The following is a 16,535-nucleotide window of genomic DNA, read 5'->3' on the forward strand; positions in this document are numbered from 1 at the left end:
GCACGCAACACAAGCCTGGCTGCCTATAAGTCAAAACATACCAGGGGAGGTTAACTTCCGTTGGTCGAATTTTGGCCTAAACAAAATACCTATAACAAAACATTCTTCAAATGAGGCAAATCTCCTGCTTTATGCATTTTTGCCAAGAAATCTATCCCAACGTTTGGGCTGAAATATCAATTAAAACGCATTGAAAAAAAAAATTGCGACCATAAAGCTTAAAACGCAATTTCTCTACAGCTCAACAAAATGGCCCCAGCATGTGCTCAGATCCAGACTTTGGCAAAACACTCCCACATGGAATCCAATGCTCGTCTGTTCAAAAGCTTGATTCCGTGAAGCGAGCTGCTGGGCTTTGCAGTCCTCTGATAAAACACAATGGCACACTGTGTATTGAAGTTCAAGCTCCAGCGGGGACACAGTAAAAGCTGATGTCCTCGCCTAATCGCCATTAGAGTAACTCTCGGGGTACATAATAACGGCCGCGCCTCCTCTCTATAAAAGATGTGTGACGATCGATAATAAGCCCCCAAAGCCAGAAAGCCGATCTTTGTTTATATCTCTCTGAGTGAAGTGAGAAAAAAAGAAATTTGTCTGGATTTTGTGCAGGTCTCTGACTTTGGTGTCGTATTCCATGACTTGACGAGCCTATATTACCCTTCATGAGCCCATCAGGCTGGTACATTACCATTGCAAATCTGTTATGGCTGCCAAATGCAGGATATTTCCATGCAATTCTGATGAGTCCCATTTAAAACATTAGCATAAATTTAACCTTATTAACCCATCAGCATTAATTCACAAGACTGTCAGATTGAAAGTGGCAGACAGGATCCAGCAAAGGTGAGGTACTGGGAGTAGATGGGGGGAAAAAAGCCCAGGGGAGATTTCCAATTGCTTTTCCAATCTTATCTTTGGTAGACAAAGAGTTTTGTGTCTTGCAGCTTGGTAGTCATGCTTTGTGGCAGGTTTGATGGTTGCAACATATCAAGTCTGCCTTAAAATATTGTGAAAAACACTTCCAAAACAACTGCCAAGTCTGGCCCCTGTCAGGTCATGCCTCGGTGCCTGAAGTTTTGATAATTCCAACAATGTTCTTTCACTTAACCATAGATAAAACAAAATAGGAATAAAGCTCACAGACTCAGCTTGAATCGCTGCTGTTTGAAAGGCAGACCCATTCTACTGAGCTAAACTTTCAGCAGAAAAAGCAGAGAAAGAGAACCCACTGTGTCCTGGAATCAGTCAGCTCAAACGCAGAGGAGGTACTGCATTAAAAAAAAAAAATCAAAGTGAGATCTATAACTCAATCCCTCTGGAGTAAGCTAGGGCCAGACACTAAAAGAAATGGAATCAAATCACTGGACTCACTTGGTTTCCAATGATGTCTAAGCTCAGTAAAACAGTATCATCTTTGTTTTGACACTGTGCTGAAATATTGACTTCAGCAAACTTTCATAGCCCCCAGGTGAGCACTTTCAGTGCTATGAATTCATACTTGGTCTAGTCACATGACAAAGCCCTCGTAAAAACTATTACAAAGCATCATTGGGCTTTGACAATGAACCCATAGCACTACATAGCTTTCAGTCTGATATTGCAAAGCAAGTTATGCTGTTGATAAAAGATGAAGGGACAGATTTGGTGGCCTGCCAGGTCTTGAATGGCCATTAGGAGACCCACAATCTCTGTATCTTAAATTACTTTTGAACTGCAGTTTAGAAACAATAAGGTTTTATATAACCACACCCACCTACACCAAGCATGTGCTTTACGCTTAATTAAATTCCATATGGATACATCAGTATTCCTGATTTCTGTAAAATATTACGGCTGACCATCCACAGTGTATTCCTTAACTCCTCCAAGTCAAACAGACAGTGTGATTTCCTAAACCTTTTTGGTCATAAGCACTGATCTATGATCAGGTCTTTTATGACTGTATATACAGCATATGGTTAAAGCAGAGCTGATCAAAAAACAGCCCTCTGACTGTGGGGAGGGCTGTGAATGCAGGTCTAACAGCTTGCATATGTTATACATGCAGGTGGTAGACCCTCTGAATTCATAGAGGATTCCAGGCCTCACTCGGATGGCAATGACAGTTACTGCAGCACAACAGGTGACATGGCTATTTCCTAAAAAGCATTTATGGTTTCCTGAATATCGTTACCACAATCACTTCCATTCTGTTCTTCATTTAGAGCCCAGCCTCCTCTTTTTTTCACTTCATTCCACTTTTTTTCATTCTTCTTATTAGCCCTGGTGGGTTTTTTTTATTGGTTTTGTTCAAGGAAATTGTGCTCCTACTGTAAATTTTATTATGTCTGCTCTTTTATAAGACAGGACTGGCTGAAGGAAGGCAGTATTTAAATTCATCTTATTATTAAAGCATCAAACACTTACCAAACAAGCTTTGCTTTAGTTTCAGCATTACTTTTTAATAAACCTTTTTGCTTCTAACAGGATAAGATTGTTGCTTTTAAACAGAAAGTCACTCATCCCAGTATTCTCTTCCTATACCTAAACTCAAAGAATCAGCTGTGATAAATACCATTTTCATACCAGTGCTATTTACTTACTTCACCCATCTTTCAAAGACCAAAGTACTGTTTATCTGATGGTGGCATACCAAGTTTGAAAGGCTGTTAAGAGTCCCGTTTTCTTATATTTGTATTTAAAACCTTGATTAGACAGTAAATAAATCAAATAAATGTACTGTGGTGCAGATATTTATGTAATATATCATATCTGTGTATCATTCTCAAGGGATATTAAAGACAATATTAATTCTAAAAAAACGGTACACAATAATCTATGCCCAAGTAATAGAAACAGAAAGCCCAAAAGACCTGTTTTAAAAAGATTATACATAGAATGGGCCACAGTTTGACAAGCTCATTCCTCATATAATTATATACCTCCTCTGTTTCTGTCTTATAAATGCTGATAAATGATACAGTGGTGGTTTTGAGTGGTTTATGCTTTGGAAATTAAACTCAACACAATTCCCATTGGGCAGGACTGAGCTGACAAACATTCGCTTTGAAAGTCTGCAAGAATCATCTTCTTAACACAACACAGAACAACATATGTGTGTGGGCTTACATGACGATCAGCCCCTTATCATATCACCTGCAGTTATTTATGGTTATAAAACATGGCAAACCAAAGCTGGGGGTATGCCAGAGACGAGTGGCATACATGGTGGCTAAATGTACTCTCTATATTAGTGAACACCTGCTCTGCAACATTTTCTCTGAACTGGAAGGAGGTTCTCATCTCTTTTGCTGCAGTAACAGCCTGCATAAATCTGAAATGTTGGAAAAATTTGTGTGATTATATGCTGATATTCAGTTAGTGAGGACAAGTCCAGAAATGTTTATGTCCGATCTGTTTGATGCCTTTCTGTGGTGTTAATATAAGCTGCAGGTTCATGACTGTGCTTACAATGGGTGCACATTGAATTAGCTGAAATCACCAAGTATATGTCTGGACATATGGCAATGGTATATGTCAATACAATTATGTTTGTACGTAATCATCTTAGTTTGTACACTCACTGGCCATTCTCTCGGCTTCACTGACAATGTAATAGCATTTTGTAGTTGCACAATTAAATTCTGTATTCCATCTGTTGCACTAGATACTTTGTTTGCCCCCTTTCTGCCTGATCTTTATTGTTCAGGACCCCATTTGCACTGCACTGCACCCCCACAGCACTGCTGTATCTGATCCACTTGTATCAGCAGAACACACACCAACACACCAAACCAATGTCAATGTCACTGCAAAGCTACGAGTGACCCGCCATGGGACAAAGAAAGCATGAAGAGCAACAGACGGACTACAATCTGTAACTGCAGAACTACAAAATGCTCCTGTAGTGTCAGTAGAACTGAGACAATGGACTGTGAGTTTAGAAACAACGAGGTAGCCATGATTAAATGTTCATATAAATATGGTGCATATCACATATAACTGTTTAGCACTTCAGTAGTAACGTAAACTGAATGAAAAATGTGCAGTGCAGTAAAGCCTCACAGTTTGCAGTGGTTATGACCGGATATGAACCTAAACAGTGATGGATTGCTCAGTCTTGAGGTTTGTATTGAGACCCGTGGGGATGTGTCATTTGGTCATGAAGGGCTGCTAGCACGAACTGAAATTGTCTCCAGGGGCCTGCTTCTTACTTTGCACTAAAAAGACTTATCATACAGTGCAGACGGCTTCGTTTTATCCATGCCACGCTCAATTTATTTCAACACAAACCTTCCCTTTTTTTGGGCCTTTCTGCTAGGATTGGCAAATTTCACCCTCAGCACAGAGCTGGGCGGTAGAGCACCTATAGCTATGCGATGCTCTGCTGCTGACTACATTAGAGGGACACTGAGATCTGAGGCAGAGAACTCCTGTCTGGGAAGTGCCATTGCCTGAGGGGTGCCCCAAAACCTTTTCCTCTGTCATTTACACATTTAGAGGCTGTCCAATATGGGATAGATGAAGTGTCTTTACCACACTGCAACTATTATGTACAATGTTCACATTTAAATTTAATGATTATCTAAGCTCTTCATATATTAAGCTGAATTACTTTAATTGATGATCACTGACAGGCTCCAGTCAGAGACCAGGCTTTGATTTTTTCCAGTTAAATAAGAAAATAAATACATGTAGTTCATTGTGAGGAAAAATGTTAAAGAAGATATAATGAGATAAGGTCTGAAAGAATGTGCATAACCACACTGAAGTTTGGGGGTTTGTCTCATGGCTTAAGCAATATGAGCACTGAAATGCAGCTATGTACTATTAGCACAAAAGTACAGTTTAGATGGGATTAGTTTATAGTAATATATTTTTTATCCCTGTACATGTGTGTGCTTTATGACTAATTTGAAATCACAAAATAAATGAAAAAGAATTATACTAATGACACTGTTGTCTACTCTGTTGTTTAAAGCTAGTGGTTTTGTCCACCACAGGGTATTAACCACTGTTAATCATTTTTGGCATTACTCTACATGGTGGTACAGTTGATAAACTTTTGAACGGAAACAGCAGATTGGAATAGGTCAGAATACATTTTACATGCAGTTAAACGGACCTTTGCTGTGGGCCCAAGTGTAGATAACTGGCAAGCTCCTGACCACTGGCTGCTCCTCTCTCTCTATAACTGGCCTCCTGATATCTGATAGTGGGTCCTTTACTGGACGAATGTGTTTTGGCAAGGCCTTGTAGAACCAGGCTCCGGAACGCTTCCATACCTGGGGGAGGAGAGAGAGAGGTTTAGGAAAACACAGACAGAGTGAGGCATAACAGGTTGTATGGAGAAAAACACAGATTTAGTATGTCTGCAGGAAAAACAAGCAGAGGGAGTGACATCACACAATGAATCTTGATGAAGCAAATAATAGTGTTGCCACAGAGCTCTTGTACTTGTATAGTATTTGTTCATGAGAATCAACCGTGTCAAAAAGCTTGTGGTCAGTCTTCCATTTGGCTTCTTAGAGGGACTAAGAACTCTTGGGACTAGACTCTTTGACCAATCCTTTTCTTTGAGTCCCACAGTATTATGCTCTTAGCCAGAGGGAGGCATTTCCAGCCCAGTCCATTTCCACACTCTCCATTTGGCCACGATTTTGCGTGGGGATCGAGCCCAGGCATAATGAGAACATCGAAAACAATGGCAAAACACCATCCAGGCAGCCAGGTCAGGGCCAAACAACTAGTGCCAACAACTCAAATCACAAAAATCAGATGCTTCTTGGTTACACAGAACCAAACAAAAGGGGGAAAAAACACACACACCCATATTTATATTTAAGAACCAACAAACAAAACAACAACAACAACACATTGACATTCTCAAATTCCATTGTTGAAAGCATTCCAAGCCTGGGCTAGCTTAGTCATCCTGGCTAGCCAGCTTGTCTGATGACACTGCTGTGTTAAGGGATATTCTAACAGTTCATGCTCCTGGCAGACGACTATATAGTGACAGACAGCAGGCAGTAAAATGTCAGGGTTTGATAGCAGCTGCTGGATTGGCATGGACCATTACCCAGCTGCAGCCAACCAGACCCCATCTCCATCTCCATCACCCAAACCTCCAACCTTCTGTGAGCCAGACACACTAATGCAAATCTGTCCCACAGTCACAGCCAATCCAGTGACAGCTCTCTCTGAAAGCTTACTATTGGTGTAGCTGATAAAAACAAACAAAAAAATGCATTAATTAATCGTATCTGTCAGTTCAGATAAAGTCATTAAATTTTTAATTAAAAGATCAATGAAACAGTAAATGGGCACCTGTATGTGGCTTTCATGACACCTGACATAAATACACATCTATGCTTGTTATAAAGGTTTCAACACTTTCTAACGTGAACATGAACAAAGCAGTATTCAAAATAACGGACAGTTGTTGGAGATTCTGAGAAAACATGATGAACATCAGTGTTACGTACAATACTGCTTTAAAAATGCTTATAAAACATATCTGTACGTATATATGATAAGCTCTGAATTGGAAAAGGGCCAAAAATACAACTTACTACGATATTCTCAGAAACGTCTGAATAACAGACCGAACAGTTCCAGTTAAAGCCTTTCTTACTGATAGCAGTCTCACAGAAGGAGTGGATGAATCATGTACTTTGAATAAGCATTCAGTCACTAACAATAACTGTGATATTTACTTCAATTTAACCCATACCATGAGCCTTTGGATGAAGTATTCAAGGACATTCTATTTAGTACATTAATAAAGTTTAAGGTAGGGTTGACTGTTTCAGACTTTCTTTCAGACTTTTAGCAGATAAATAAATTGTGCCAGGATGATGAAATAATCAGAAATATTGAAAATTAGGGCTGAAATACTTGGGGGAAATTATTTAACTCCAATTGTGGTTTAAATGGTCTGGCTTTTCTTTCAAACACTGCATGTAAAGTGTCAAACGGTCATTTGATTTTGTTTACTGTCATGTGCACAGCACATTTGGTAACTCTTTTGCTTATAAGCTAAATGTCCTCAATTTTGAACCTCAGATATTGTTTGTGATAATGTAGACTATAAGCAGCCCTTGCAATCTTACATTTTCAATATCTCACTTTAATTTCTATATAAAAAAAGCCAATGCATACATGCTAGTGTGGGCTTATGGTGTTTCCTTCCTGTTTAAATCATGTACATAAAAGAGCCTTAAACGTGCATAAAATTAAGTTCTAAATTCCAGTAAATAATCTTTATACATAAAAACATGGCATGTGAAAACTACAAAGTATTAAAATGTCATAATTGTCATAACTGAACTGCTTGTCTGAAAAATAGCACATATTACCTAACATTACTTAGCAAAGTTTTACATTTGGGAATAATTGAACTAGTCCCCCCACCTTTTTGGTGACCCAATGAGCTGGTGCAGCTTGTCCTTGAATGCTACAATATCTACTAACAATGCTTCAGACAAGACTAGTATTGACACGATACCAAAATTATGACTTTCAATACGATACCTGACTAAATATCTGGATACTGATACTGAAATGATACCACTTAAAACATCAGGAAAACTAATGTACTTTCTCAACAAGCTGAGGGCGGTCGGCAAAATGGCTGTTATCTGCTTGTTAAGTCTGTAACCACATGAGACATTTCACCATTTCTGGAGCCAATCATGCTCCATGTCATACGTTCATAAGACTTTTTCACTGTTTCAATAAAGCTGAATGCCTCAATCAATTAGGTGATCTCAGTTCAGGAGCTCAGAAAAAGTAATGAATTCAATATAAAAGGAACCAGACGTGTCTTTGGTAGTACTTTTGTACATTCGCAGCTCATTCTGATCTGTTTGAGCTGAGGGAGGTGTCTCCCGGGGCAGAGAAGCCACGGTCAGTCCTGGTGTTCTAACGAGTTGTGCTACTGGCGATTCTCTTCTATCAAAAGTAGTGAAGGCTTGTACAGAATGTCGTATGGTGCTAGTCTGTGTTTTTTTTTTAAAACAACTCGCTAGAATGTCTGAAAAGTCGCTAAAACTAGCTGCAAAATCATTAAGGAAGAGAAGGCAAAGCGCTGCTTGCCCACACTGCCTCCCTTTGGCACTCGTTGGAAATATCGCTCTTATTTTAAAACACTCTTTAGGAGTACTGGTACTCATTATACAGGGAATTGTACCATTTTTAATGACTAAGTATTGAGATACTTTTCTAGTATCGGTGTACCGTGCATCACTAGACAAGACATTAGATTTTAGCCATCTTAAACAAAATGATTCTGTAAGGAGGAACAGTGTATATTAACACACACAATGACGGATAACAGTGTGAGGACAATGCTCGGAAAGGTTTCTCCTATTTAATATGAACTCAACTGGCCAAAACCCCACCACAGACAAACATTCAACATGTAAGTAGTCTGAAAAAATTATTATATCATGTGACAGTTCTTTTATGAGTCTTAATGAGGGTTGTCCTCAAACCTAGTCCTTACAGAGAACAATATACTGGGACTGACAGATTGACGATTAAAAAGCAGTGGCCGACGGTATCTGAGATCTCCTTATGTCATTATAAATTAAGATACTGCTGCTTATATTTCCATTCATGTTCCCTAAAAAGAAAAGAACATGCGAGTGATAGGGAAGTCCATGAGGGAAATACGTATATAAGCTGTCTGCGCGGTTTCAAGGTCAAGGAAGAGAAGGAAAGAGAAAAATAATGGAGCAGCTGTATCTCTGTCTTCTGCAATATCTACAGACTCATTATCTCCAGAGCTGGACTATAAGGAATGCATCAGGCTTCCTTAACAAATTCTGCCTATTCCATCAATGCAGTGTGTGTGCCCACACTCCACACACACAGCAACAAACCAAACGCCACGGGTTTATATTTGCAATATAGTACATATATGAAGTGTGGCTTTGATAATAGTATTCTGAGAAAAACATCCTCTAGATTATCACTACATGGCCAGAACATGCAAAAGCTATGATATTAAGTAGTAGTTTGCTCCCATGTGTGATAATAATTGCTTCTATTTCTCAAGGAAATATTTCAAGCTGTTGGAAAATTTCTGTGAGGGCTTGATTGCATTCAACCACAAGAGCACTAGAAAATTTGAACTTGCACTCCAAGTTATGGCAAAATTATTAGACAGAAATGCACCATTCCAAGGAACACAGTAGCACTGCCCCACAGCCCAATGCTGAGGGGTTTTATAACACTCAAGGCATTGGGTGAACTTAAAGTCATGTGCAGCTCCACCGCTGTGCTAAATTCCTTAGTTATAAGAAGTACTTCAGTATAAATATATAGTGACAATCACACACTGTTAGAAACAATTCATAATGCCAGAAATGGCTTTTGTAAATTGACTGGAATCAAAGAGAGACTTTCTCAGCTTTGCACTTTCATTCAAGTGAAACTAAAAGACATTTGGGCACAGAGTGAATCGAAGGACATTTACTGTTTAAAAAAAAAAATCAAAGGGGAAAAATGAAACACTGTGACTCAGTTTAATTTGATGCAGTCCAGTTTTATAATAACATATCAGCCCAACCAAAGACTATCTAGTGAGGATCATGCCTTTTGCTGCACAGCATTTATTTAGCTATGCTCAATGACTAAGCCACAACCTTGGGGAAATGTGTTATGTTTGCAAGTCCTGTAAGAAGGTGTATTACACGTTTTAGTTACACACAATACTATACTGACAAAGGACTTGTTTAGGCAGTTCTTTAAAAAAAATCCTGGAAAAATGTGTTTACAATTCAACAAGATATTTTCTTTAATGAGGGAGTGAACATACTATGACAAATTTCTGCAAAAAATTGAATGAACCAGTGTTTGAACCATGTGATCATATGATCATGCTTCATTCACAACATGCCAAGCAAATGTGGAGTAGAGAGTAAATACACTTATTTCAGTTTGGGATGGAATCATCAAGGTTTCAACCAAGAAAATGGTTGACTGATTTTTCAAACACACAAATTTTAGTTTCGCAATGCAGAAATTATTTAATGTCTGGGGGAGGGTTTCTGAGACTGAATGTGGTGAGAAGAAAAGAAAACAACAGATGACATCTGCCTAAAACAACACAGAGTGTGGTAACCAGACAAGACTGTCACTGCTATAAAAACTGTAGGTAATTCCACATGCATTTCTCAGGCAAGAAGAGAGAAAAGCACTGACATAAGGCTATAAAAATCACAGAGGAGCACTTGTAAAAGAGGAACTTACCTCAGGACCTGTTATAAATTCAATCCTATTTGAAAAGGAGCATGCGGATTAGTAACATGGTGAACCATGACTCAGATCCACAGTTTAGTTAAGACACAAATCCGGCAAGTTTATAAGAAAAGCCAGTGGCTAATTTTCAAACTCAGCAAAGATGTGGTCCTCCAGGATGTTAGATAGAAGAACATGGCAGGATTAGAACTGTACAATAATAGCCACATTTGAATGTGATTAAATACAGGACTGATGTACTTGACCCAATAATGACAAAACACAGTGTCCAGATTTGAATGTCATAAAATACAGACATTTGTTGTCTGGAAATTTCTTAATCAAATATAGCTGATGATATTTAGCACAAACTATTATCCTTCGTCTTGGCTCAACCAGTCATTATTACAAATCATTTCAAACCCCTACGCACCACAGTGTATTAAGCAGACATTCACTTCCCTCCAGCTCTCTGATAGATTTGGGATGTGCCCAATGAATGGCTGAGAATTTCCACTCTTGGCGTTTTAATTAGCATCATGATAATATCGCTAATTTGAACTGGAGTGTGGGGGGAGGCAGCGTTTCGTGAAATTAGTTTCTGTGGATTGCGGGTGCGCAACCACTGATGACCGAGACCTCCATTTGAGACTTGAGCTCCAGGACCAGTGAGCCAGAACTCTATTAGTGCCACCCAGCTCTAGTGAGTGGCAGCTGGACAAAGAAGGAAAGCAGGGAAAGGGCAAAAGGTCCAGGTATGGGGCTCACAGATAATCCAGGCCTCTTAATGGGGAAAAGGGAGATCAGCTGGTCTGGAACCTGTGTTGATGATCCCCTCAGAAGTGTAATGGAAACCGAACATCCATAAAGCTTTCTGAGAAAGCAAGGGGCCTTTTTCAAAGGAGGTAAAAATCAGCCACTTATACCTTCAACAAGAAGCAAAGAATATGATTATATATATATTAGTTGTTTCAAATCTTTATACACTGCTCAAAAAAATAAAAGGGAACACTTACATAACACAATGTAACTCTAAGTCAATCACACTTCTGTGAAATTCCAGTTAGGAAGCAACACTGATTGTGAATCAATTTCACCTGCTGTTGTGCAAATAGAACGGACAATAGGTAGAAATGAGACACAATAAGCAAGTCAACCCCTATGAAGGAGTGGTTCTTCAGGTGGTGACCACAGACCATTTCTCCCTTCTCTCCCCTTCTGGCTGATGATTTAGTCACTTTTGCATTTTGTCAGTTTCCTCACCCCTAGATGAAGCATGAGGCGGTTTCTACAACCCACAGAAGTTGCTCAGGTAGTGCAGCTCATCCAGAGTGGCACATCAATGCGAGCTGTGGCAAGGTTAATGTGTCTGTCACCACACTGTCCAGAGCATGGAGGAGATACCAGGAGACAGGCCAGTACACCAGGAGACCGTAAGAGGGTAACAACTCAGCAGCAGGACCGCTACCTCATACTTTGTGCAAGGAACAGGAAGAGCAGTGCCAGAGCCTTCAAAATGACCTACAGCAGGCGATGAATGTCCATTTTTCTGGACAAACTGTCAGAAACAGACTCCATGAGGGCCCGATGTCCACAAGTGGGTCTTATGCTTACAGCCCAACTTCATGCAGGGCGGCTGGCATTAGCCAGAGAACACCAAGATTGGCAGATTCACCATTGGCGCCCTGTGCTCTTCACAGATTAGAGCAGGTTCACACTGAGCACATTTGACAGACGTGTCAGAGTCTGGAAATGCTGTGGAGAGCGTTCTGCTGCCTGCAACATTCTCCAGCATGACCGGTTTGGCAGTGGGTCCGTAATGGTGTGGGGAGGTATTTCTTTGGAGTTTCACACAGCCCTCCATGTGCTAGTCAGAGGTACCCTGACTGACATGGGTTATCGGGATGAGATCCTCAGACCCATTGTGACATCATATGCTGGTGCAGTGGGCCCTGGGTTCCTTCTGATGCATGACAATGCTAGGCCTCATGTGGCTGAAGTGTGTCAGCAGTTCCTGCATGATAAAGACACTGATGCTACGGACTGGCTTATCCGTTCCCCAGATGTGAATCCAATCGAGCACATCATGTTTTGTTCCATCCACCAACGCCACGTTGCACCACAGACTGTCCAGGACTTGACTGATACTTTAATCCAAGTCTGGGAGGAGATCCCTCAGGAGAACATCCGCCGCCTCATCAGGAGCATGCCCAGATGTTGTAGGGAGGTCATGCGGCACAACTTGTCTTGAGGAATTCCCACTGAAGTTGGATCAGCCTGTAATTTGATTTTCCACTTTTATTTTGAGTATGACTCCAAATCCAGACCTCCATGGGATGATAAATTTGATTTGATAATTTTTATGTTATTTTGTTCTCAATGCATTCCACTATGTAATTAATAATTTCAACTTAATAAATGAATAATTTCAATTTAAATTCAACTGGAATATGTCATTCATTGAGATCTAAGATGTGTTATTTTAGTGTTCCCTTTATTTTTTTGAGCAGTGTATATAAAGTGTAAATAAACTGAATCAGTTTATGCTCCATAGATTGGGTATCCCACATAGGGCAGCCATGTTTAAAGCCTTGTTTTGTACAGAATCTCTACTTGTCAATGTAATGGGGTCTTTCTTAATGGGACTAAGAATCATGGGAGAAATGTTTGGTAAGTTATATCTATGCTGTAAAGAAAAGCAGCACAATGGCATTTGAAAGGAATCAATATGCAAAATGACCCATCACAATGATTTTTATTGGGTGATGTGAACATTTTGTCCTTTCATTAACCCCAGACATTTTTCAGTAGGTGTTTAGGGGAACCTGAAAATTCAACTAAAAAATTCAGGAAATTTTGTTTCGGGGGGTGATTAAACTCATGTTGCTTTCCCCTACAGCATTGCATGCATAGCTAATGACTTTATACAAACTATGCAAAAGAAGTTTATAATGTTATAAGGGGTGATTACAAAAATATAGGCACTAATAAAAAAAATGATAAATGTTAAATATAATAAGAAAATGATTTCATACACAGCATTACTGTAATAATTTAAGTAAATTAATTTAACATATTCTTGGCCTGCTTTAGTCATTTAAAATTTATAGTACAGGGGACGTACAGTACTTTGTCTGATCTTTGTCTCTGTCTCTCCTTGAGCAATGAGCACTTGGCTGAATGCAACACCATTAATATTTCCTTTGGTGCAGAATGTCAGATGGAATTTAGCAAATGAACAGAAGACATTTAAAAGGCCCAACCAAGTCTCTGACCTACAAGCTGTCCTCTGAGTTCACTTCAAATGCAATATCACTTTTTCTTGTCAGAAGAGAGTTGCAAATATGGAGAACATGGAGAATTTACATTTAAAAAGAGAAACCAGACATTTAATCTAATTAATCTCAGTTAATTATAACTATTTAAACATTATACTGACACTTGTGGCTCACACATTCTGTACAAAACATGTTAAACATGGAAGTCCGCATTTAAGAGACCGGTTGTATAGAGAATTAATTCAGGGATGACAGATCCATTTGATGCAGTTGGTCTTCAATGACTAATGGTACATATAAAAAGTAAACACTTTTATAAATATTTTTTGCTAATTTTCGGCAGTAAAAATCACTTATTTCTCATTTAAGATAGTAAACACAGTGTAAAATACCCATTTTCAAATGCATTGTTTTGAATTCTTACGATTTTGTGTCACCCCATATTCTCTAAAAGAAACATAACACTTTGAATTGACATAAAAACAGCACTGACACCAAGAGAAAATAGAAGCAGGCTTCAAACCGCATATTTGTAGATGATGAAAGAGCAATACGCACTGCTTTAAAAATGCACAAACATCTGTGTCACTGATGTTGGGTAATGGCGGTCACATACTGCTAAGCACATTATGATTCTAAGTCATTATCAGGCTAATAGTGCATGCTACTCCATTAGAACACAACAAAATGAAGAGTATAATTTCGGCTCCTGCGAAAAAAGGGACGTTATGTTATGTCTGCGGCTGTAATAGCCTCGGCTCCTCTGATGTGACTGCACAGCTAGAGCAATTCAAAAACACACCCGGATTATTCTAACTTCTCCACTGTGGGCTGTTTGCTTCATTACAACCACCAATATCTAAACTGCAGACCTGTGTTCAGGGGTGACAAGAAAGCAAAAATCAGAATGCTGTGCTGCTCTTGATATGCAACACTGATTACACATGATACCATAAATGGGAATGAGTTCAGCCCAGTTGAGATTAGTAATAGAACACTACTATATAAATATGAAACTATTGTTCTATCTATATTAGTACAGTAGTGTCACAGTCACACAGCTCCAGGGGCCTGGAGGTTGTGGGTTCGATTCCTGCTCCGGGTGACTGTCTGTGAGGAGTTGGTGTGTTCTCCCCGTGTCCGTGTGGGTTTCCTCCGGGTGCTCCGGTTTCCTCCCACAGTCCAAAAACACACGTTGGTAGGTGGATTGACGACTCAAAAGTGTGTGTGTGTGTGTGTGTGTGTGTGTGTGTTGCCCTGTGAAGGACTGGCGCCCCCTCCAGGGTGTATTCCCACCTTGCGCCCACCTATGCTCTGGACCCACCGCGACCCTGAATTGGATAAGCGCTTACAGATAATGAATGAATGAACTGCCACAGACACAACCCTATGCAACTTAATTAATATAAACTAGCCAATTAAAATACAGCATTTAGAAGTCCATGACGTATAATGAACACATCAACCACACAATAAATAAATATAACAATAATAAATAAATGAAAAAAACCAACATGACTCTCCAGAACATTAACAGTTCTGTTCACACGTGCTCACTCAGACATTACCAGGACATTGCAGGATGCAGGATAACATCCAGGTAATGTCTGGTAGTGTTGTGTTCAATCATACCTCTGGGTAAAGGCTGGAAACACTCTGTACTACCATGCATGTGTGGAAGCGGCTTATCTCCATCATACTAGTTTGTATTTTAACACTTTAACCATTAGCCTCCAATAATTACAGAATTTTTTTTAATTAAATAGATGGGCTCTCCATACTCTCTTCTCCCCAACTGGTTCTGCAGCCCACTCTAATCCAACACGCTCTCAGCACAGATTCAGTCTAGTTCAGATTTCATGCTCCTGTCCCATTCTTCATTCAAAAGGCCAGCGAATTTGCAGGATTCAGTTTAAATGCCTGTGCTGTGCTTGGCGACGTGACGATTTTGACTGAAGTGTCTCTCGTTGGGTAGAACTCTCTTCCAGGCACCAGTAAGTGCTATGGGACCCTTTGGTTTCAGTAGTTTCATTTTTGGCCAAATGTATTATGAAACTGTATCCGGGACTTGCTTAATGAGGCTTAACTTATTTATTCCTTCCTGAGCACACTTTTGAGGTGGAACAAAATGGGCTAACTTTTGGATCTCTTAAGCAGCAAGCCACAATATTAGTCTAGATGATTAGAAAAGAGTATAAAAGATGCCACTCAGAGTAAAGAGGCATCTGATTTAGGGAAGAGCAAAGGGCTGGCACAAATTTACATCCAGAGGGTTCAATAAAATTGGTGCTGCTATATTGTAGATATATAACTGGCCTATGTGAAAATTGGTCACATCACGGTTAAAGACTGTTTTTTTTTCTAAAGGAGCATATGCACATATTTGCCTGTTTGCATTCCCAGATCCTGTGGAAGTGTGATAAGCTTTAAAATGGCCTGCAGGCTGAGTATGCTACAATGATGAAGCTAGACACGCAATCACCTGGTCCTTGCTATCAACCTCCAGACATAGCATCCAGCTGTCCCAGCGTTTACCCCTGTTTTTATCTCTCGGATTATCAGACAGCAAATTGTATTGCAATTTGGCGTCTCCAATGCTCTGAAATCACGGGAATGTACATGTACATTCTCAGCTCTGAGCACTTACCTGAATGAAAGCAAGTCAAACTGATCAAATTTATGCCGCACTGGCATTTCAAAACTGATGGGATGTTAGGGTTGCATGTTAAATAAGTATATTTTATAATATAACTGATATTAACATTTGTCATTCTCCAAAATGAAGTCATGATTAATTTGATTGTGCAGGATAAAAGCCAAATACAACAAGAAAGACAAACAAATTGAGTGATATATGCTCTCCAACGGCAAATGGCTTGGATCCTAAAACACACCTCATTAGAACCACTGATACAATAAACAACAAAAGCTAGCACTAGACTGTGGGCTCCAGCTCAGATTTGATTACACCTGCCTGACAATGTGACTCTACCCGTTTTGAAGCATAAATATCAGTGCTCCAGGCTCTCG

General features: G+C 39.6%; 1 protein-coding gene across 3 annotated transcripts in view; it reads right to left on the reverse strand.

Moving 5' to 3' along the window:
* Positions 1-16,535, reverse strand: part of doc2b (double C2-like domains, beta) — a 184,177-nt gene that overhangs the window by 148,568 nt on the left and 19,074 nt on the right. For all 3 annotated transcript variants that reach the window (XM_066660136.1, XM_066660134.1, XM_066660135.1), the window contains one exon: positions 5,105-5,264. In XM_066660136.1, coding sequence (XP_066516233.1) covers positions 5,105-5,264 — 160 coding nt within the window. The remainder of the gene's footprint in view (positions 1-5,104; positions 5,265-16,535) is intronic.

This window comes from Hoplias malabaricus, chromosome 2 (genome assembly GCF_029633855.1).
Source record: "Hoplias malabaricus isolate fHopMal1 chromosome 2, fHopMal1.hap1, whole genome shotgun sequence".
NCBI lineage: Eukaryota > Metazoa > Chordata > Actinopteri > Characiformes > Erythrinidae > Hoplias > Hoplias malabaricus.